Below are 22,624 nucleotides of genomic sequence, written 5' to 3' on the forward strand. Positions count from 1 at the left end.
AGTTGTGCTGCTGGACTGGAATAATCTTAGCAGCATGGTGGAAATAACACGTCTGATACAAAGACAAACAATTCACCTGCATTATAACAGTGGGGAGATCTTACATCTAAACAACTGTTGTTCATACAGGATTTTGGGGAGTTTATTAATGAACACAAATAAAGATAACACTGTACAAATAAAAAGTTGACTCAAATAATTGTAAGGCAACTTGCTGCACAGCTTTCTTTGAGTTTACTCAACTTTTAACCCAAGTACTAGTAGGTTTGATTAAGTTGAGGCAACTCAGAAAAGATTTGCAGTAAGTTGCCTTACACTTTGTCAAGTTGCCAATGTTTTTGTGTTTGGACTGTGGGGGAAACCGGAGCACCCGGAGAAAACCCACGCCAACACGGGGAGAGCATGCAAACTCCACACTGAAACATCAACTGAGCTAGCCAGGACTCAAACTAGCAACTTTCTTGCTGTTTGCCCCAAATATTGTTTACATTTGGTTTATTTTCCTGTTCAAATATGTTATAGTCTATTGCTTATGTTTTCTTTTGTAATCGGCTATACCCCAAAATGCATCTGAAAACAGACAGATGGAGGTAATTACTCAAATTATAATATCGATTATTAATATAAAATGAGTAATTTTAGATTAGTTGAATAATCGATAAATTACTCAACAGATTAATCCATATAAAAATATAGTTGGCAGCCCTAAAAGAAGCAAAAGGTGACATGTGCATGGATTTGCATGCTCTGAGACATCTTAAAGACCAGAATCAAGACATCAGTAGATGATTGTGAATCAGGTGATGAAAGCAGGTGTTGAAGACTCTCCCACATACAGGTGCTTCAATCACAAACGATTATCATTACACAGAAAAAACAGCTGCTAAAGTGACAGTGTGGGAAAATAACCTTACAATCATGCATTGTTATTATTACATGAGGTAGTCTACAACAGTGGTTCTCAAAGTGGGGGCGGGGACCCCCCTGGGGGGTCGCAGGACAATCAGAAGGCATCGCTTGATGATTCCCAAAAAAATCTAATTCCTTTTATTAAACTATTATAATTACCATATTTTATCTATATTCTAATCTACTTGGGTCTATTGGTGTGTATGTGCGTTTGTATGTGTATACCTCGGAGGATACTAGGAGTCGCGAGTCACTGGCATTGTTGTTTTAGGGGTCGCGAGCTGAAAAGTTTGGGAGCCCCTGGTCTACAATATGCTCCAGCCTTTTAAATAGTAAGATAATATGAATTTATATAATCAGTGTTGGGTAAAAAGCTAATATTATACAATTTTACCCACATTTTACTCTTTAAAAACAAAATAAAATGCAAACAGAACACATATTTTCACATTGCACTGCTTAATTTTTTAAAGTGACTTCATATTGTAATGTACAGGGTGGGCCATTTATATGGAGACACCTTAATAAACTTATTGGGAATTTCACTAGATAAACAATGGTGTGCTTGGTTTTAACGTAGCTTTATTCTTTCATGAGTTATTTACAAGCCCCCTCATATACTAATGTGCCACAAACAGGACATTAATATCACCAACCATTCCCATTTTACTAAGGTGTATCCATATACATGGCCCACCCTGTATATTACTTTTATTATAATACTTGAATATAGTTTGCTATAATGAATAGAAAATACTACTAGTTGAGGTGTTTAAAATATATTACTGTATATATTTTACTAAAATTTCATTTATTTTTTGTTTTTATTTAATTAAGCTGAGAAATTAGTCTCGCTTACAGTAGCTGTAACTAATGAAGTTGACCTGATTATGGAGCTGTGTGAAATAATAGCTCGACAAATTGAATAGTACACGCTTTATTTAATTACACAGGTTTTAGCACTCACAATAAACGCCTCACTTACTGTAATTATCGTGAGTTATTTCTATCCCAGTGATTATTAATCAGCGGCTCTAATCAGAGCTCGACATTAATTGCAGCATCTAAAATGACAAACGTGTAGTGTGAGTGACGTGAGCGGGATTCATTCAGAGAGTCGGTTCAGATAAATGATTCGATACTAGTGTTCCATTACCAGCTATGGGAAATATTTTCAGTTTCATAGAGGTGAAATATATGACCACTTATTATTTTAGAGATAAATGTAAAGTTTTACAGCATAATCGAGAGCTTTGTGTGTTTTAGCCGGATTGCTCTGGTCTCTCGCGTAGTCGGTTCAATTGAATCAATTAGAAGCTTCGATTCGCGAATCGGACATCTGCAGAGCCTCGCTTGATCACAGACGCGCGCGAGTACAATCGAGCTGTTTTGTACACTGATTTTATTCCACCAGTGACTTTATTTCATCAGTTCTCCTGAACAACAGTAAGGTAAGGCGTTTGTAATTCACATTACCTGCTAAATTAACAATGTTATCAACTGTTTAAGCTACTTCTATCGGGTTTGTGCACCTGAGGTGAAGTTCTGTCATTCAGAATCATCGCCGCTGTTTTGTCATCATTGAATAAAACTGAAATTATTTATATTGACATGATATAAACTAACCATACTGACTGAAAGATGATGGATGAGCGCTTTGTCAGATGGGGATGCTTGATTTTTTCTTGTAACTATTATTTCTCGTTTGTTTACTTACACTGCAGAAATGCTTATGTTTTGTTTGTAGTCCAAATATAATCTGCCAATGGAGTAAGACGATCTCGTTTTCGCTTTCACATAACTGTCAGGCAGATTATTTCGCTTGTTTTTAAAGACAAACTGAGTTAAAACTAAATTTAAAAATGTTAAAACTTAATTATGACATTATTTCTAAAAACAAGACAGTATTTGCTTATTGAGGTAAAGTTGCTGTTATATTCAGACTTTCTCCGTAATAATATGTCAGAAAAGTATTGCTTGCTAATTTTAAATAGTCAAATCATATTATCAGTCAATACTATCAAAGTTATTCAGTCAAATAAACAGTGCTGATGTTGATCTGAACTTACCTTTGATTTCAGACCCAATATTCAAAGTACCAATAGAGGTAAAGTTGGTTTTATATTCGCACATTCGTTCATTTAGTAGACTCTATATTGTTTAGCATGTTACTTTGAATATTTGATCGGAATTAGCATGCAAGTATGACTTCTAAACAACATCAACACTATCTACTTCACTGTGAACAATGTTGTACTTTGGTAGTCATTTGCTGCTAATATGATTTCCCTATTTAAAATGAACAAAGATTACTTTTCTGAAATTATATTATTAAGGAGAATATCTAAATATCCCAATATAAAACCAACTTTAACTCTATACCATGGTAAACAATATGTCACACGTAGTCACTGAACGAATGTATAACCAACTTTACCTCAATCTTCTGCTTGATCTTAAATCAATGATCATTTTCAAGACTTTTTTTTATTTGCACTAGAAACAAGACAAAAACTAGTAATTAATGGATTTTTTTGCAGTGTATGCACCTTTTGTTATGTACTTTAAATATTTGCATATAGGTGCAACTTCTTGCAAATGTCAACCTCACCATGAAAAAAGTTTTAACCAAAATAGCAAAACTGTTTCTGTGTTTTTGTGTAAGCAAGTGTTTTACGGTTCTGTTAAAATACTCAGAAATGTCAGTGTTTTCAAACATTGATATTTGATTTACTACAGTCACACAAGTGCACATCTGTTACATGCATAACCAAGCCTTTCCCTTATAAATGCATGAAAGTCAAATAAAATCAACAGTCAAGTTTGTTCAATAGTGAGCCGACTCTTATCCTATTGATGGTCATTGTTTCTGTTGGGTTGTGCAGTTTAATTCACAGAATTTCTACAAAGTGTCGTGTATACTGTAAACTCGCAGACTTTTTGGGTCCCATCAATAACGCATGCTTATTTTCTTCATTTAATGTATAAAAATTTTTGCAGATTGATATTTTTCTGATACCAGAACTCTGTGGTTGGTTGTTTTGGAAAATATAAACAGATGTTTAATGTCAATGTTCATGCACACTCACCGGCCACTTTATTAGGTACACCTGTCCTACTGCTCGTTAATGCAAATTTCTAATCAGCCAATCACATGGACGATCTGCTGCAGTTCAAAGCGAGCATCAGAAGGGGGAGGAAAGGGGATTTACGTGACTTTGAAACAGACGGGCTGCTCTGAATATTTCAGAAACTGCTGATCTACTGGGATTTTCACGGACAACCATCTCTAGGGTTTACAGAGAATGCTCCGACAAAGAGAAAATATCCAGTGAGCGGCAGTTCTGTGGGTGCAAATGTCTTGTTGATGTCAGAGGAGAATGGCCAGACTGGTTCCAGCTGATAGAAAGGCAACAGTAGCTCAAATAAGCACTCGTTACAACCGAGCTCTGCAGAAGAGCATCTCTGAACACACAACACGGTCAACCTTGAGCAGATCGTGCTACCCACTGCGCCACCGTCCGGCCACATTATTATTAATAATATTAGTAGTACTTTTATTAATGGTAATAGTAATAAAAACAATAATAACTGGAATAATAATTTCATTAGAAACTACATACAATAAAAAAGCAGTTATTTAAATGTTTTATGAATATTTAACAATTAATTTTTTTACATGTAATAAACGCGCCTTAATGAACAGGATTTTTTCTTAAAAAAAAAAAAACCTGAAAAAAAATACTGACCCCAAACTTTTGACCGGTACTGTACTGTATATTTACTCTGGTAAATATTGTATATTTAGTATTGTTTGTTTCACTACTTTTTGTTCAATTACTCATAAGCATGGGACGATAACTGTGTTCAAGGTATACCGCGGTTTGGAAAAGTCAAGGCTTTAAAACCATTTTGTTTTTTAGCAGTATCTCCAGCAGAAAATATCTCCAAAGATGCCGTTTTAAGTTTTAAAAAAATCAGTGTTTCTGAAACTAATAAAGACAGCAGATGTAAAATATTCGATAGCTATAGCTATCAATCAAATACCATTTTATTTGTCAGGTAAAGATTTATCATACCAATTATATAATTAAAGAATAATAAACTAACTATCTTGCTCACAGATAAATCTAAGAGTTAGTGACGTATAGCAGACCACACACTACAGAAGCAGCACATACAGTTGAAGTCAGAATTATTCGCTCACTTTTGAATTTTTTTTCTTTATTAAATATTTCCTAAATAATATGTAACAGAGCAAGGAAATTTTCACAGTTTGTCTAATAATATTTGTTCTTCTGGAGAAAGTCTTATTTGTTTTATTTTGGCTAGAATAAAAGCAGTTTTTAATTTTTTAAACACCATTTTTAGGTCAATATTATTAGCCCCTTTTAGCTAAATGCTTTTTTCAATAGTCTACAGAACGAACCATCATTATACAATAAATTGCCTAATTACCCTAACCTGCCTAGTTAACCTAATTACCCTAGTGAAGCCTTTAAACGTCACTTTAAGCTGTATAGAAGTGTCTTGAAGAATATCTAGTCTAATATTATTTACTGTCATCATGACAAAAAAAAAAAAAGTTAGATGAGATTAAAACTGTTAGAAATGTGCTGAGAAAAGCTTTTTTTTAAACAGAAATTGGGGGAAAAAATAAACAAGGGGGCTAATAATTCTGACTTTACCTGTACGTCTTAACTCAGTTCATCTTTATTTCTCCGGCGCTTTTACCATGTAGATTGTGTCAAAGCAGCTGATCACAGAAGTTCTAGTAAACTGAAACCGTGTCATTCCAGTGTTCAGAGCTGAAGTTCAGTTCAGTTCAGTTCAGTGTGGTTTAATTTTCACTGCTGAAAGTCCAAACACTGAAGAGCAAATCCATCGATGTGCTGCTCTACAAGTCCCAAACCAAACAAGCCAGTTAATCCCAGCTACACCTTTGTACCTTCCCTTTACATGCTCAAATTGGAACAAACAATCATAATAAAAGCTTCACAAAGACCTTTGTCATATATTAACCTAAAAGCCAAATACTACTTGGGGGTAAAAAGTTAATGCTTGACAAAGATTTTATTTTTTACATCAGTAAGGCAGAATTTCCCCAAACCGGAGGTCTCTATTTTTGATCTGCACAACTGATGTAGAACTGAGATATTTACTCGCGCTGAGACCTTTAAAATAATACTGGCATGACAAGTTAAAATGCATCAATTATTCAGATTTAGAAACCACACTATGGTATTTTAGAAACTTGGCATCCTGGAACTCCTGATAACTCCTCAGTGACCCAGGCCATATAGAAGGGAGGGCAGGGATAGGTGAAGGGTCAGCTGAATGCATGGACTTTTGGAGATCCTCCCTTCAGATTAGAAAGTTCTCTGTTTGCTTGCATGGCATTTCTCAGGGTCTGACATCCTAAAGCGGGGCTTGAAAGTCCCTTTCAAGGAAAGTCTGTTTACTTGGTGACCATGTTTGCAGCACCCCGGGGTGGGCAGTTCATCCAAGACTATTAAATTACATATTTTAAACTCTGAAGTGACCTGTTCAATTACTGTTGTCGCTTAAGCTGTAATTACATTTATAACACGTCATTTCCAGGTCTCTCCAGCTACTGCGTATACGCCAAGATTATCATGACACTAATCTCTTTTATGGCTGTTCCCATGATAACCAGAGGACGCGGTTATAAACACTGGAGGAACAGAGAAGAAACCCGAGCAAAGGCTGGAGGACACTAGCTGTGTGTCCATCCACCGATTTTTATGCACATTTTAAACTATTGCACAATCCAAGCTGTGCATTAAATGTGAAAATGTGCATACAAAGACTGAGCAGGATCAACTTTTTATTAGATGAAAGAAAATGCACATAGACTATGATGGAAACACTTTTACACACGAAATAGAATAAGACAATAAGCAAATATCAGTTTGCAACATCAAGCTGCAAAACGAGCTGTTTTTAACTTCTAAAAATGAATGGATGTGAATGAGACCGGAAGCCAAAATGATTCAAATGGCTGCGCCCGCTCGTCCACGGAGAATAAGATGAATAAGGTCCCAGGGTTGACAGTGCATGTCAAAGCACAAAACAAGCATGAAGACAAAGGAATTGTCTGTAGACCTCTGAGACAGTATTGTCTGGAGGCACAAGGCTGGGGAAGGTGACTGCTGCTCTGAAAGTTCAATGAGCACAGCGGCCTCCATCATCAGTCAGTGGAAGATGTTTAACCACCAGGACTCTTTCTAGAGCTGGCCGGCCATCTAAGCTGAGTGATCGGTGCTCTTGTTTCCACCACAGTCCAAACACATGCGCTCTCATTCGTCTTTTAAAGGCAAATGCTGCTATTAATCAGGAGACACATGCACACAAGATATAGATTATTAGTTATTAGATCATGCTAAGAAGAAGAATAAGTGCATTGCTACTGTAATCCTGCTGTAAGAAAAGCAATTGTGACTCACAGTGTAGCCACATGGCAGTCCAGTCCTCCTGTTTCATGCTCTGACTGCAGCTATATGGAGAATAGCTGAGTGGTGCGCTTATATGAGACCAGCACATGCAACATTAACGCAGTAAACTTGAGAATGTTGAACAGTTCTTGTAAACTGGCTAATCTCTTTTTAGACAAGATGAATGGCTTTGCATTCTTATAGCATCTCCAGCCTTTAACCTAACTGTTTGCTGACACTTACAGTACAAAATCATGTGCTATAATGCATGAACACACACAGTCTATGCACACATGCAGTAGTGCAAACAACTATTGTGTGCTATGAGGAAGGCTGTGTGTTTAGCTCCACAGAATTGAGAATGCAAAAGGGATCAGTGGCGTCAGGGTGGTAACCTACAGATAATAAGCCTCCGCTTAATGGGCCCACTTAGAGCTAGCCTTTACTTTTGTAAATATGTCTTTTAAGGTATTGCGTAGGCGAGAGGCAATCGGCTGATTTACAGTCTCAATGATTTTCTTATGTTTACATTTTTCTCCATTTAATAGCCTCTGTTTTCCACCATATGGACATTTCCTGACTAGTAGCAACCAACTAAAGGCTTTTTTCACAGTCTTCCAAAGGGTCGAAATGTATTCAGGTATACAGTAATTGAACTATCAAATATAAAATAAGACTGCATAGTCTTCGTTTTATAAACGAGCGTTATTCATTTTTCAGAGTTAGCGGTAAATATTCTTATACCTGAATTAGGGCTTGCTGAATGTGTGCATCCGCAATAGTCACATTGCAAAGATATTTAATGTTGTTGAGTCTTGATTATAGTTGAGCAGGAGCAACAGAATTGTATTTAATCACTGTATTTATATGGAGTTTATATGATTTATGCAAACAGTTTTTCTTACTTACAATTTTTGTATTTGTTTCTAGTTCAGATCTTTACATTTCAAAGCGAAAACAAGAATATTTCACTTGCTCCACTGGCAGATAATTCTGCTTGTTTTAAGTAAAAAATATTAATTTTGTCTTATTTCATCTGTATTTTAAAACACATTTTTTTTGATCTAAGAATTTTTCTATTACGATCAATACATTTCTGTACCTGGATGCTGTTAGACTCCCCAGAAAACCATAGAGCTATTCAACTATCTCACTATCTCAAATAGAACAGTTCAACTATCTTGTGAAACTCTGTATGGCGATATTTATTGCAGAAAAATAAAATATCACAAATGACATTTTTCCAATATCATGCAGCCCTAGCCTGAATGCTTTTAAAACCCGTACACAGTCACAGGCCTTAAACGCTTGCAAAATGCTAAATTATAATCCAGACTCAGCCCTGCGTATACTCGCGATGTGACAATTGCAAATGAGCACAATGCGATAACGATGCTGAAATGACATATTGTGCATCATTAATGTGCATTACATGTTTAATCTGCAGAGTAATTTTCACAGCATAATACTCATTAGGCCCACACGGAATCTGTGCGCGCAGAATTCCGCAGATTTCCGCAGATTTTTAGCCCATCATTAATTCTGTTTATTTACTTGAGTAAATGTGTAAATCTAAATTTATTCAGTTTTTATTCAGTAATTTATTACTTTTTGTTTCATATATTCAGGTTTTAGTTTTGATACTCCGCTGGATACTCTCAAAATAATTCCGCAGAAATCCGCAGATTTTTACCTAACTTTTCCACAGAAATAGCAAAAAACATCCGCAGATTCCGTCTGGCCCTACTCATTACTTACTACTCTTGAGGACTTTTTAAAGGGCTATTTGTACTCATACTTTGAGTAGACTTTACCTGTAGTTGAGTAGTGTTATTTATAATTCTATATTGAAACACCAAAAATGATTGAGGTTCTGTGCACCATAAGTCAATGTATTGATTATTGTGACAGGTCTAAGCTTGGTTAAAAATATAGAAATATAAAATAAAAATGAATCTTCTTTTAAAAATGAATAATTACATGTCCAACATAAAAATAATAAATATTGCTAACTAAAACGCTAAATGTAAACATTGTACTTTTAAGATTTTAACGTTCTCACATTGCTGTTACTCATGTTTCTGTCTGCATCCACGTAAAGACATGCAATATTGCAAAACAACATACTGTTGATGTCTTATTAACTTAATGTGAATTATTTATTACTGTTCAAATATTTCCAAAATGATGTTGAACAGATTTAGGAATTTTTCATAGTATTTCCTATAATATTTTTTCTTCTGGAGAAAGTCTTATTTGTTTTATTTTGGCTATAATAAATTTAATAATAATTAATCAGATGTAATTGTTTTAAAGGCATTTTAAGGTCAATATTATTCACCACTTCAGCAATATTAGGGTTGAATTTTTCTCCAGAACAAACCACTGTTATACAATGACTTGCCTAATTACCTTAATTTTACCCTAATTATCCTAGTGAAGCCTTTGAGCTGAACACTAGTGTTTTGAAGAATATCTAGTCTAATATTATGTGCTGTCATCATGACAAAGAGAAAACAAATCAGTTATTAGAGATGAGTTATTAACACTATTATGATTAGAAATGTGTATCTTATCTCCGTTAAACTGAACTTGGTTGAAAAAACATACAGGGGGGCTAATAATTCTGACTAACTGTATATCTTCACATTGCACAGCCCTTCTTGCACATGATTTCTCCAGCACTCTTACTTGAGTCAGATTTGTCCTAATATGTATTTGGTGTCCTCCCAGAATTGCTTCGCATTAATGGAGGGCTCTGAGACGGTGGGATTATGGGCAGATATCTCCATCTGCGTCTTCTCAAACATCCACTGCACCAACCAGACCAACGTGACCAACTCCAGCACAATGGCAGGCATCATCCTGTCTCCGTATTACCAGCACTCACTGCCGACGGCTGCGCTGTTCACGCTGGCCTATCTGTTCATCTTCCTGCTGTGCCTGATGGGGAACGCTCTGGTGTGTGTGATAGTCCTGAGGAACCGGCACATGAGGACCGTGACTAACATCTTCATCCTCAATCTGGCCGTCAGTGACCTGCTGGTTGGCATCTTTTGCATTCCCACAACATTAGTGGACAACCTCATAACAGGTGAGAAACTGTAGAAATATAAGGACTTAGCATACACTTGCACTGTATTTAAAGTGTTTTAAAATGCAAGTGTTTTTTTTTCTCTCGCTATTTTCAGGCCGGCGCAGGTGTCATTTTAATATTTTGCCCTGTGCTGTTTAAACAGCAAATGCATTTGCTCCAAGAGCAGATTTCTCCATCTGTAAAATAGCAAAAGTGGATTCAGACATGGCCTTAATGCTTTTGCGCCGTCCACTTAAGTCTTTACGCTTAGATCGTTAAAATTGAACCCACAGTTTCTGAAATTTGCATGCCTGGTTAGATGTTTACTATGTACATCCGATTACTTAGGCTATGTCTATGTTTAGTTTTTCTGATTTGCCTTTGACATTGGTCAACTGGAGTTGTTTCAATTGTGCTATATACAGTGGGGGAAATAAGTATTGAACATGTCACAATTTTTCTCAGAAAGCATATTTCTAAAGGTGCCATTAACAAAAAGAAACCCATATATGCAAAGAAAACAAATCTCATTAGTTTAAAAATGAAGTTCTGTGTAATAAAGTGAAATGACGTAGGGGAAAGGTGTTGAACACATGAAGAAAGGGAGGTGTATTTGGGCAGTGAAAGCCCAGACAGCAGCTGAAATCTCTCAGTAGTTCTTCAGCAAGCCTCTGCCCTTCCTCAGTGCAAATGAAGATCAGCTGCTTCAGTCCAACATCTACATCAGCAGGAGGATGAAGATCAAACCAGGGTGGACATTTCAGCTGGGCGATGATCCAAAACACAGCCACGGAGACTCTCAGATGCTTTCAGAGAAAGAAAATCAAGCTGTAGAATGGCCCAGCCAATCACCTGATCCGAATCCAATAGAGAATATAGAAAACAGCTCAGATCTGAAAGATGAGACCCACAAAAGCTTCAAGATTTACACACTCTGATGAAGACTGAGAAACTCACACCTGAGCACTGCATGAGGCTTCATTCTCCATATGAGACACGTCTTTAGGTTGCCGTCATTAATAAAGCCTTTTATACACAGTATTAAGCACATTTCAGTAGTTCAGCACTTTCTCATATCTTTCCATTATTATAGCACAGAACTAATTTTTCAGATTTATTTTATTTTGTTTTATGGTTGTATTGTTTGGGCTTTTACCAAAATCTGCTTCAATCCCATGTCAACAGCTCCTTCAGAAGTATTACTCCTAGAAAAAAAATGAAAATGTGTTCAATACCTGTTTCCTCCACTGTAAATAAATGGATTATTTATTAGATGTTTGTGTCTTCATCAGGTTGGCCTTTCAGCAATACTGTATGCAAGCTGAGTGGTCTGGTGCAGGGAATGTCCGTCTCCGCATCCGTTTTCACATTAGTCGCCATTGCTGTGGACAGGTAAGTGTTTATCATTCTGCAAATCAAATGAAGTAAAATAACAAGCAAAGTTTTCAGCGGTATTGTGTCAGTCATTGCTCGTATCTGAAGTGTTCGGCTCTGCTGGAAGCACTAATTAGTTATTCACACAGTGAAACACATTTGATGTTTCTCATGAGGGCTCATTGATGACGCTTTCTGTTTTGTGCACTAGAACAGCACTAGAACTCGACAGTATTTGCAGGTATTATTAAAGTGCACACGTGTACACTATAGTAAAAGATTTCAAGGTTTTATCATAGACTCATTCTGAAAACGTAGCCCTGTATACATTTCCGGAGATCACGAATTATGTAGCCAGAGGTACGAATGGCTTCGTCTTTAAAATGAAGAATTAACGAAGATTGAAGTGGCAGAATCCTGTCACAACAGAGAAGCAAAACTATCCACAGCTGATTTGGTACATAGATATTTAAATTCACATATTATTTGTATCATATACAGCACATACCTATTGTATCACAAAAAATAAATAATAATTTTCTCAAATATATGAATGCCTGTGTGTATTTCACATGCGCATAATAAATACACACAGAGGTGGCTCAGTGGTTATCACTGTGGCCTCACAGCAAGAAGGTCGCTGTTAGGAGTCCCGGCTGGGTTTGTTGGTGTTTCTGTGTGGAGTTCGCATGTTCTCCCTGTGTTGGCGTGGGATTCCATGTTTAATTTTTAATTATGTCAAACTTTTATTTTGGATGTGATTTAATTTAATTGCGATTATTTTTTTGCCCAGCACTAATTTACTCACATTGGCGTAAGTGAATAGATGCTCTCAGGGGTGTCATAAGCTAATAGTAAATGATGTGAATTGTTAATTGTAAGTTTTTAAAGTGTTACCAAAATTTGATTTCACACGGCGGCCATTTTAAAAGTGAAAGCGAGGCTGAGGCGGGAAGAAACGCAGAAGTATCGCCTGGAGTCACTGTCCGCGATGGCATATTGTTGTGTACCTGGCTGTACATCATATCAGCGAAGAGAAAGTGACACAAACTTATCATTTCACCACCTATCGAGTGACCCAAACGTCCGTTCTGATTGGATAGTGAAATTAAAAAGATATTGGAGCTCATTTTCAGCTAAGTTAAGGGAAATGGCAGTCGTTAGCTAACATTTTCTTTTCCAAACACACGTTGTAGATGCCATTTAATCTAACTCAAGTTAATGAACTGATGCTTTCACTATGCTTTATACAGATATGACCAGTTATAACCGCAGATCAGTGATAGTGTGCCTACTGTAACATCTGCAATTATATAAAATAAATAAATAAATGAACATATATGAACACACACAGAACCTTACAGACTTCAATATGGGACCAATTACTGAAAAACTACACACAGCAGACATTTAGTCCTTATTTAGGTTCAGAGATATAGCCCACAGTCAGAGCAGACCTCTCATCTGCGTGTGTATTCTTCAGCAGCACATGTAGCCTCTGTTAGAGAGTAACTCCGTCCTCAGTTCAGAATAGTCCAGAAGCTGATGATAATAGTTAAACATGGCAGTGTGTTCATGTTTTAGGTTGCAGAAGCATCATTTGCTGCTGTTTTTTCGGGCTTCTCCTTTGTTTTTTGGCGCTTCACTCTCGACAAAGTCACTTCTGACAGGATCGGATGTCAGAGCACTTCAATGATCACGCGCACGCTATTAATATGAGCTCAAGAAGTTCTTTATTTTAAATATAGGCACGATCGCGAGCTCCCAGGACAAAGTGAAACCGCTCGCACTTTTACACAGGCTCGTAAAACAACAGCGCGACATGGCAGATTTTGTTTTCTTTGTAGCTTTTCTTCAAGACGACGACAAGGTTTGTTTGAGCTCAGGTCATCCATGGCTTGTTATCATGTGTATATTATTACGGTGTAATGTCTCGGCTGTGTATTTAAACATGGCGCTTTCTTTGTTTTCATACTCCTGCTCTGCGAGTGACGCTTCTCTATAAGCCAATAGCATCCAGCTGCACGTCTAGCTCCGCCTTATGGTACCCTTTTGGGCCTGTTGGTATCCTTTGCAAAGGGTGCCCAAAAAGTGGTATGTTACGGTTCTCTTTTAGGGGACCAGCCTAGGCTGGTTGGCTGGTTTTAGCTGGTCAACTAGACTGGTTTTAGAGGGGTTTTAGCCACTTCCAGGCTGGTTTCCAGCCATTTCCCAGCCTGATCTTAGCTGGTCAGGCTAGAAAATGATCAGCTAAAACCAGCTTGACCAGCCTGGTTTAGGCTGGACACAGCTCGTTTTGGTTGGTCATCTCCCAGCCTGACCAGCTAAGACCAAGCTGGAAATGGCTGGAAACCAGCCTGGAAGTGGCCAAAACCCCTCTAAAACCAGATTGGTTGACCAGCTAAAATCAGCCAAACAGCCTAGGCTGGTTTAAGCGATTTTTTTCAGTATGGAGTGGAAACAGCCATAAAAGCTTATCAAACCGAACCGTACTGTAGAGGTCTGCATAAATTTCCGAATAAATCGCGGGAGCGGTCGGTAACGGGTTTAATTTGGGACGCTATCGGGCCGTCTAGCAATATCGCTCCCGACTCCCGAGCGAGCACGCGTATGTATGTGTGTAAATGAAATAGCGCAATGCTGTGTTTAGCTTGTTTGTTGCTGTGTGTGTGTATGTGTGTGTGTGCGCATGTGTGAATGAGAGGTGTGTGTGTGTGCGTGCGCGAATGAGAGAGAGAGCTTTGCCTGTGTGTGTGCTTGGTGCTTATGTGTGTGTGAGTGTGTGTGTGTGTGTGATAGTGCGCGCACACGCGAATGAGAGAGAGAGAAAGAGCTTTGTCTGTGTGTGTGCTTGGTGCTTATGTGTGTGTGTGTTTGTGTGTGTGTGTGTGTGTGTGTTTACACAGACAGCTTGTTATAGGCTGTCTGGACACTGTATAGCTAGGTGGTTTTCGGTTTTGTTCTCCCCCCGCTCTTTAGCGGGATCAGGCGGGTAGAAAAAGGGGGAGCGGGTCGGGCAGCGGGACAACAAATGCTATATGTAAGCGGGAGCGGTCGGATTCGGACTAAAACCTGGCAGGTGCGGGCGGGAGCGGGATTCAAAATGTAGTCCCGCGCAGATCTCTACCGTACTGTACCAGTCAGTGGAAACGGGGCATTAAGCGCATTACTCTTAAAGAGATTGTGATGTTGTTCAATGTCTAATCTGCTTTTAATTGTTTAAATTAAACTGAACTGAATGAGATTAAAGTGATGTGTACACTACAGCTGCACTTTGAAATAACTGCAACAGCTGGAGGAGTGTAGTCCACAGCATCATGCTGCAATGTTTACCGTGCTGCTGATCCTATACTTCCGAGTTTCTTCCCATCGCAGCCTTGCTTTTGTTTTTTTAAATGGCGGCCGCGTGACATAAGCGTATCATAATAATAATAATAATAACACACATTTCTTTTCTCCTCATCTGAAACGCAGGTTTCGCTGCATCGTTTACCCATTCAAGCCCAAACTTACACTCTTCATCGCCAAAGTCTCAATAGGCACGATCTGGCTGCTCGCCCTCACCATAATGTTTCCGTCAGTCCTAATGCTCACCGTCGAGCAAGAGCGAGCACACTTCATGATATACAACGATGACTACAACAACACATACCCACTATACTCCTGCTACGAGACCTGGCCGGACCCAGAAATGAGGAAAATCTACACCACGGTGCTGTTCATACACATATACGTGATCCCCCTAGCGCTCATCATGCTAATGTACGGACGCATCGGCGCTAAGCTGTACTCCGCAGCCGTCAGCGAGCATGCTAATGCACAGGGAAAGAGGAAAATCCGTGTGGTGAAGATGCTAATAATGGTGGCGCTGCTTTTCATGCTGTCCTGGCTGCCGCTCTGGACGCTCATGATGCTAACTGATTACGGCCATCCAGACAACGACAGTCTGGAGATCTTAACCAGCTACATATTCCCTCTCTCCCATTGGCTGGCGTTCTCCAACTCCAGCGTCAATCCCATCATCTACGGCTACTTCAATGAGAACTTTAAGCGGGGTTTTCAGGCGGTGTTTCAGCGGCAGGCTTGCTTTCGGCGCCGACGGAAAATGCGCTTCAGAGTCAAACGCCCCCGTCAGGGCTGCAGCCCACTGAACACTGGCGTTCTGGGCAGCAAGACGAACCGCATCTTCACGGAGAGCGATCTGACAGGGTGTGTTCGGCTGGAGCTGGAGCACCGGAGGGCGTCAACTATCGAAAATAAGGCCGAAGGGGGAAACTCTGGCTCATCTGGGAGAAGAGAAATTCACTTTGAGGAGATTGAAAAGGTGTCATCGGTGGGGGGGAAAATATACAACGCATGGGAGCATTGACAACCCAAAGCCGACTGTGTCAGGTTGATATCCGTCGCCTGTTGGCAATCGTGGGAATGGATTATAAACTACATTTCTAGTTTTACATGGAGCTTGACGTGATTTTTTTTTCATGTGGTAGCTCTGGTGCTCTTAAAGGGATAGTTCACCCAAAAAATGAACAGTTACTCACTACTTCCTTTATCTCATGTTGTTTTAAACATATATTGGTGTCAGATTAACCTGTTGATATTCATTGACTGTTGGCAAACATTTCTGCTTAGTTGTAAACAGAGCTGGAAAGTTTTGTTATTTTGGTAGCACTGGTGCTCTTAAAGGGGTAGTTCACCCAAAAATGTATGTGCTCATATTTACTCTTATGCTGCGTATTAATTTGCTTATACTACGTCCTAAAAGTATGTGCTTTTTTTGTGAAGAAACAGTACATACATTTAAGTGTGTATAAGAGAAGAGTGTGCAAACTTTGGAACATACTTTTCTCATTAACGGAGCTTCATGTTGCTTAGTTATGTCCTCGTTAGCAACCCTCATCCTTAGTATCGTCTCGACACACCATCCACATGTATTTCATATGTAATGAGCTACCATATTTTAGATTCAGCAAGAGGATAGTCTGCCATTCGCGAGTCTTCATGCAGAGAAATCTCCTCAGGTTTTTGCATAAATAGATCTCTCGCACGCCCCCATACTCAATGGAACCCCAAACCATGATTTCACCTTTACCAAACTTGACTGATTTCTGTGAGAATCTTGGTCCATGCTGGTTCCAGTAGGTCTTCTGCAGTATTGGTGATGATCAGGATGCAGATCATTCAGCAGAGAAATCCACCTTCTGACATTTTTATGCTGCGTTCACAACAGACGCGGAACGCGCGGATAAATCACGCTATTCGTACGTAAATAGCCGTGTAAACATTTGAGTTTACTCACTTCATTCGAGCGTCAAATTCACGTCAGAACAGATGCGTGAGAACATTCGCGTGATGGGCAGGGCTTCTGTCTGCCCGGTGACTCTAGCTTCATAGCTAAATGGCTAACTTGGATTTTGTGAAGAAAATATCAGTGTTTATGTGCTTTATGAAGGCTGAAAAACAGCGTCGATACGTTTAGGGTCGTGTCTGAGTTTACTAGATATTTTCAGAGGTGCATCCAGCTCTGTGAGCTCATAAACTCCTCCAGAAACTGAACCTGGATGACGGAGTGCTTCTGACTGAGCCCGGCCCAGTTTGATGAACTGTTGTCGGTGTCGCCTGGAGGATTTTCCCAGGAACACCGACAACAGGCGATACGTCACAATCACGCCCCCACAAGAGCAAGCTTCTGATTGGTTAACGCGGTGCGAATGTCCGCTGAAGTTCATATTTTCGAACTCGAGAGATTCGTGCGAAACGCGCGTCAAACACGCAAAACGATCATTTCGCGTCATACGCTATTTGCGCGTATCGTGCCGCAGGATGTCTATTCGCGCGTTTGCATTGACTTAACATGTAAATCACTCTCACTTGACGCGCGTTCCGCATCTGGTGTGAACGCAGCATTACACATCATCAACTATAAGTCGAGTTATTATTGTTATTAATGTTATCAATGTTTGACTTAGAAATGTTCAAAAATAAATGTCAAACACATTTAAGGCATGTCTTGTATCAGAAAATGAGCAACAGAAAACATTTGCAGCTCAATGCGATTTTGTCACAAACAACATTAACAAGGATCCCTGGGTTTTGGATTTGTATAGTCATGTTTGTATTATTACATGTGGATTGCTTTTTGTGTTGAACATTTGATTTCTGATTCAGGCTATTGTTTGTTGAACCCACACTTGGAAACCTACCTCACAGGGATCCATGTTTACCTTGTTTTGTCACAGAATTGCAACAAGCTGCTTTATAAAAGCCAGAAAGGGTTGTGTGATTTGATGAAAATATCTAATCGCATTTTTTTCTGACTCATTTTGTTTGTGATTTACTTCAGCTTCAGCTCAATATTCTCAATAATGTACAGCAAACACTTTTAATGAAAGCAGTGCACCATAGTATAACTCTGTGTATCTATGTATGTGTACATATGTATATTTATTAACTGTCTATATAAACTTGTATTTACGTAACAGCAATGTTCCAGGATTTCCTGTGAGTTTTTAGGATCATGATAATCCAGTTTTGATGATAATACAATTTAAAACTGTAATACTGTCAGAAAATTGTAATGAGAAACACAAGTCTTGTTATTATGAGTAGAGCTGATCCTAGACCTAGTTAAGATGATGCAGTTTGTTTCAAAGAATTGCATTATTTTGACCCCTACACTCTTCATCCCTTCAAAGCTGTCACTCCCGAGGGAAAACCCTTCAAAGGGATTTAGGCATAAGGATGAGCCTTTCCTTCTGGTATCAGTCATGTCTGACAGTCACATGACTTGACTGTTTTGGAAGTTAGCAGCACATGTATTTAGCAGACCCCCTTGTTTTTTCGGTGACTGAATTTGTAGTGGTAATTCCCAGAAATTTGAGGACAATTTTGCGATTTTAATTTATACATATATACTGTATGGTATCTTAATTACCATATTAGGTAGCCTACTATGTTCGGTGTGCAATCTGACACAATGCTTAAAAATAAAGCTTCTTTATTTTGGTCTCTTGTCCAGACAAGATCTGAAACAGATTTAAAACGGTAGGAATGAAGCCAAAGGAAGGTTGTATATCTCTTATTTTTATCCAGGATCACACTTTCTCTCTCTCAGATTTCCCTCCCGGGAGCATCTGACATCATGTACCTCCCTCAGGACACGTGTTAGGGCTTCCCCTTCTGTAATACACCTAAAATACAGATTGCTGTAAAACTCATCAACGGGGAAGCGTTTTCTTTTGGCTAACAGCAGAGAAAGTTAAACGAAATCTTTTACTGATTTGACGCATGTTATAATACCAGCTGCACATGTAAAGCACAAAAAATGTCGTTCAGTTCAGTCACGTCCAGCAGCCGCCATCCTTGAAGCAACCTCCATCATTGTAAGCGTCTTGCTGTTCTCTGTTCCATTGCTCCGTTTGTTAGATGTTTGCTCACACTTTTTTTTTTTTTTTGCAGTCTAAAGTTTGTCAAATGCACAAAACACCCAGTTTGCGCCGTGTTATTTACTCGATTTGCATCACAGGATGTCTAATCCCATCTTTGCATTGACTTCATTGACATTGTGCTTCATCTGCGTCTGCTTATTCCACCACCCCCTCCTTGTAGTGTAATGTAATGATCGTGAAGGCCCAGGTGAGATGCCAATTTTCGTGAGACACTCAAATACACCACATGCGCTGCGCATGCGCCGTCTATAAGTCATGTAAAACAATAAACTACAAACTGAAATAAATTAATTATATGTAATATTATATATATTATTTTACTATTTTATTATTTTATTATTATATTATTTACATTTTTGAGATTATTTTGCGCTTAAGTAAAGAATTTTGCAGGATTGCAACTATTTGCGACTTTTTTGCTGATTTTGCGATGGATTCAGTGATCATAAAATTGTGAAAAACTAGGGGTCTGATTTAAGGATGCAGCAAAATTTGGCAAAAAAAAAAAAGAGTCAAAAAAAGCTATGCTGCGCTAAAGTACCCAGCAGTGTCCAGCGCGCAGGTGTCACTCTCCCTCTAGTCGTAGTCAATGTGTGGACTAAAGAGGCTTTCACAGTGGACACAGAAAGCATTGCTTTATAAAACCCATTCATTTCAACGGTTTGTGTCACACAAGCGCAATTTATTCAAACCAGGCTCATTATAGATTTTTTGGGGAACAGCAAAATACATGAACAGGGCTATCTCAGCTTGCAGGTTTTGTCTTCACAAATCCACTAGAGGGCGCTTTGCGCATTTCTGACAATTTCATAATTGTTACTGGGCCATGTTTCCTCATACCTGCCATATGTTGTACATGCGCTAGAGAACGCTGTGTACATTTCTAACAATCTCAGATACATTACTGGCACGTTTCCTCATACGTACCATTTCTCGTAAGTCCATTAGAGGGCGCTGTGTATATTTTTGACTAACTCCATCTGGGAGAAATCGATCAGCATGTGGTGCATAATACATCAGCTTGATATAGACTGACCCACACACACCTTTCCCTAAACCCAACCCATAGTGTTTTCAAAAGCAAACTAGAAGAGAAAAGCTGTCACGGCCATGAGCTATATATATATATATATATATATATATATATATATATATATATATATATATATATGCTTTGTTTTACCTGGTCTCCCTCACCAGACTCTCAAATAGAACAATATATGAGGTTAGCTACTGTTAGCAAACTCTTTTTCGTATCATAAGTAGGTAAGCTATGCCGTCTGTAGCTCCGCCCTTTTCTGAAAAGAGCACAATCTCATTTGCATTTAAAGCGACAGTCACCAACACGCCACAATGAGGATCCAAGCCTGAAAGGGTCAGTTTCAGAGAGCTGGAGAACAACATCTGTGTGATATTCTCAGCTCAAACTCAAACACACACTGTAGACACAGCAGAGATGCATATTACGCATATCATGTAATAAGGAGCATGCATGATAGGTCCATAATCCAGCAGTTTCATAATTTTAAGCCACAATCAAACACAAAACAGATCTTAAGCACAGCTCTAGTCATCACTATACAGTCCTTGAGAATAGGGACCCCCTGCTGGTTTGGGGCCCCTGTGCATCTTTCACACTGTGCATAAACTATGAGACACATGACAGAGGGTAGAAACATGGATGTGCATGAGAGGAGCACAGTACATTGACAGCAGGTCAACAGAGAAAACACAAGTTAAATATGATTATATGTGGGTGAAGGCAGGCAGCATGGCACAGTCCCCAATGACCGTGTATAATATTGAGATTAGTGTGTTGTGTTTGTGTTGTTTGCTTTGCTGTGGGTTTGTTTGATTCTACACTGTAAAACAATATCTGATAATGATCAGTTTCTGTGTGTTTTGTGTTTATTTGCGGTTGTGAACTGCATGATGTAAATTCAGCTCTACAGTTTAACAAAGTGACTTTTACTGACATTTTAGAGGTTTGAAATAACATCAGAAATAATATCTAGTGTGTAGAATAACAGAAAATGTGCTGCACAATATTTTAAGGTTTCTGTAGTGTAATATAGATGAATTACCGGTTTGTAAACACTCAGCATGCGTGCGCATCGAAGTTGCAGAAAAACCCCGAGAGCGCTAGCATTTACAGCGAGGGAATGACATCTGATGTGGTACAGAGTTTGTTGCTGTATTAGAGAAAAGCTATATTGATTATATATATTGTTTACATAATGCTTACAGCGTATTATAACAGCTCGTCACCCAGTGATAAGCACAGTGATTCTGCTAAATTAAGGTTAAAGGGAGCGGCGTTCATCTGACAGGTCCATCTGCGATAGCACCCTCCCAATGGATATTAGATAAGACGAAATGACCAAGCATCCAGCCCCAAATACACAACTATCTCACTGACACTCCAAGTGATTTTACAAGAGAAGTTAAAGGCCTACAAGTCTTTGGATGTCTACAATGTTGTTGTGTGTGGTCATGTGCAGGATATAATGCTCCATGATGACCAGATTCAACACTATGTAGTGCTTAAAAGCAAGGTTCTGTCTAGCTAAAGACAAGGAAAGAAGACGGAGCTGTACAAGGCCTGGGTCATCATCAACAAGCAGAACATTCTGACAGTGAACTGCACCTGTACGGCAGGGTATGTGAACACACATGTTTACATTTCATTCTGAGCATTTCAGTTTAATTCTCCATATTGAACTGTTCTTGCTGAAATCATTGCTGCAATCAAAATGATTCAGATCTGATTCAGCAGAGCATGAACTTGCCTGAAATAACATAAGAACTGCAGAGTTCAGCTATTTTAATTAGCTCCTCACTCTATTCAGCTCTTCTGATGTTCTGCTGTTAGCCAAAGACGTTTGCGGTTGGCATTAAAAGCAGTGTGGTGTACGGTAAAATCGGTTCAAATTTGGCGTCTTACTGCATGCCCAACGCCACGTTTGCTATTGGAACCGGTCTTTTTTTGCAACCGCTACGCGCGGTTGAACCCGTGTGACGTCATGTTTGACGTAGGTTGGGTATTCCCCTATACAACTCCAACACAGAGATTATAGCACTGCAAACTATTATACATGTGCAGAAAAGACACTTTTTTTAAGGTTAAAAGTTGCTGGAGGAAACATCAATATCCCATAATACAATTCAAAAGCAGAAATGAATGAGGAAAAATAAAAACATCAATCAAAAAATACTGAAAACTGCTCATTTTCGGATATTATCAGTGTACTTTGATTCACGGTGTAATATTAGCTGTTAGCAGACAGCCTGTGTAAGCAGCGGTTGTCATAATCTCGTTATCTTTGATGAATAATCCATTATTAATCACGAATATCATTTAA

At 38.7% G+C, this 22,624-nt stretch overlaps 1 protein-coding gene across 2 annotated transcripts; it reads left to right on the forward strand.

Annotated features, from left to right (window-relative positions):
- Nucleotides 1-2,250: 2,250 nt before the first annotated feature.
- On the forward strand, nucleotides 2,251-18,299 carry npffr1l3 (neuropeptide FF receptor 1 like 3). Of its 2 annotated transcripts, none has more exons than NM_001089389.2 (4): nucleotides 2,251-2,360; nucleotides 10,098-10,458; nucleotides 11,733-11,832; nucleotides 15,289-16,870. In NM_001089389.2, exons 2-4 carry the CDS (start codon nucleotides 10,113-10,115, stop codon nucleotides 16,181-16,183), a joined length of 1,341 nt encoding a protein of 446 aa, NP_001082858.2. In that variant the 5' UTR covers nucleotides 2,251-2,360; nucleotides 10,098-10,112; the 3' UTR covers nucleotides 16,184-16,870. The 2 variants fall into 2 exon arrangements, with proteins under 2 accessions (NP_001082858.2, XP_087125709.1); XM_087269583.1 differs by lacking the exon at nucleotides 2,251-2,360 and adding an exon at nucleotides 8,295-8,370 and having other exon boundaries at nucleotides 10,022-10,458; nucleotides 15,289-18,299.
- The last annotated feature ends 4,325 nt before the right edge of the window (nucleotides 18,300-22,624 follow it).

This window comes from Danio rerio, chromosome 10, assembly GCF_052040795.2.
Source record: "Danio rerio strain M-AB ecotype USA chromosome 10, GRCz13ab, whole genome shotgun sequence".
Classification (NCBI taxonomy): domain Eukaryota; kingdom Metazoa; phylum Chordata; class Actinopteri; order Cypriniformes; family Danionidae; genus Danio; species Danio rerio.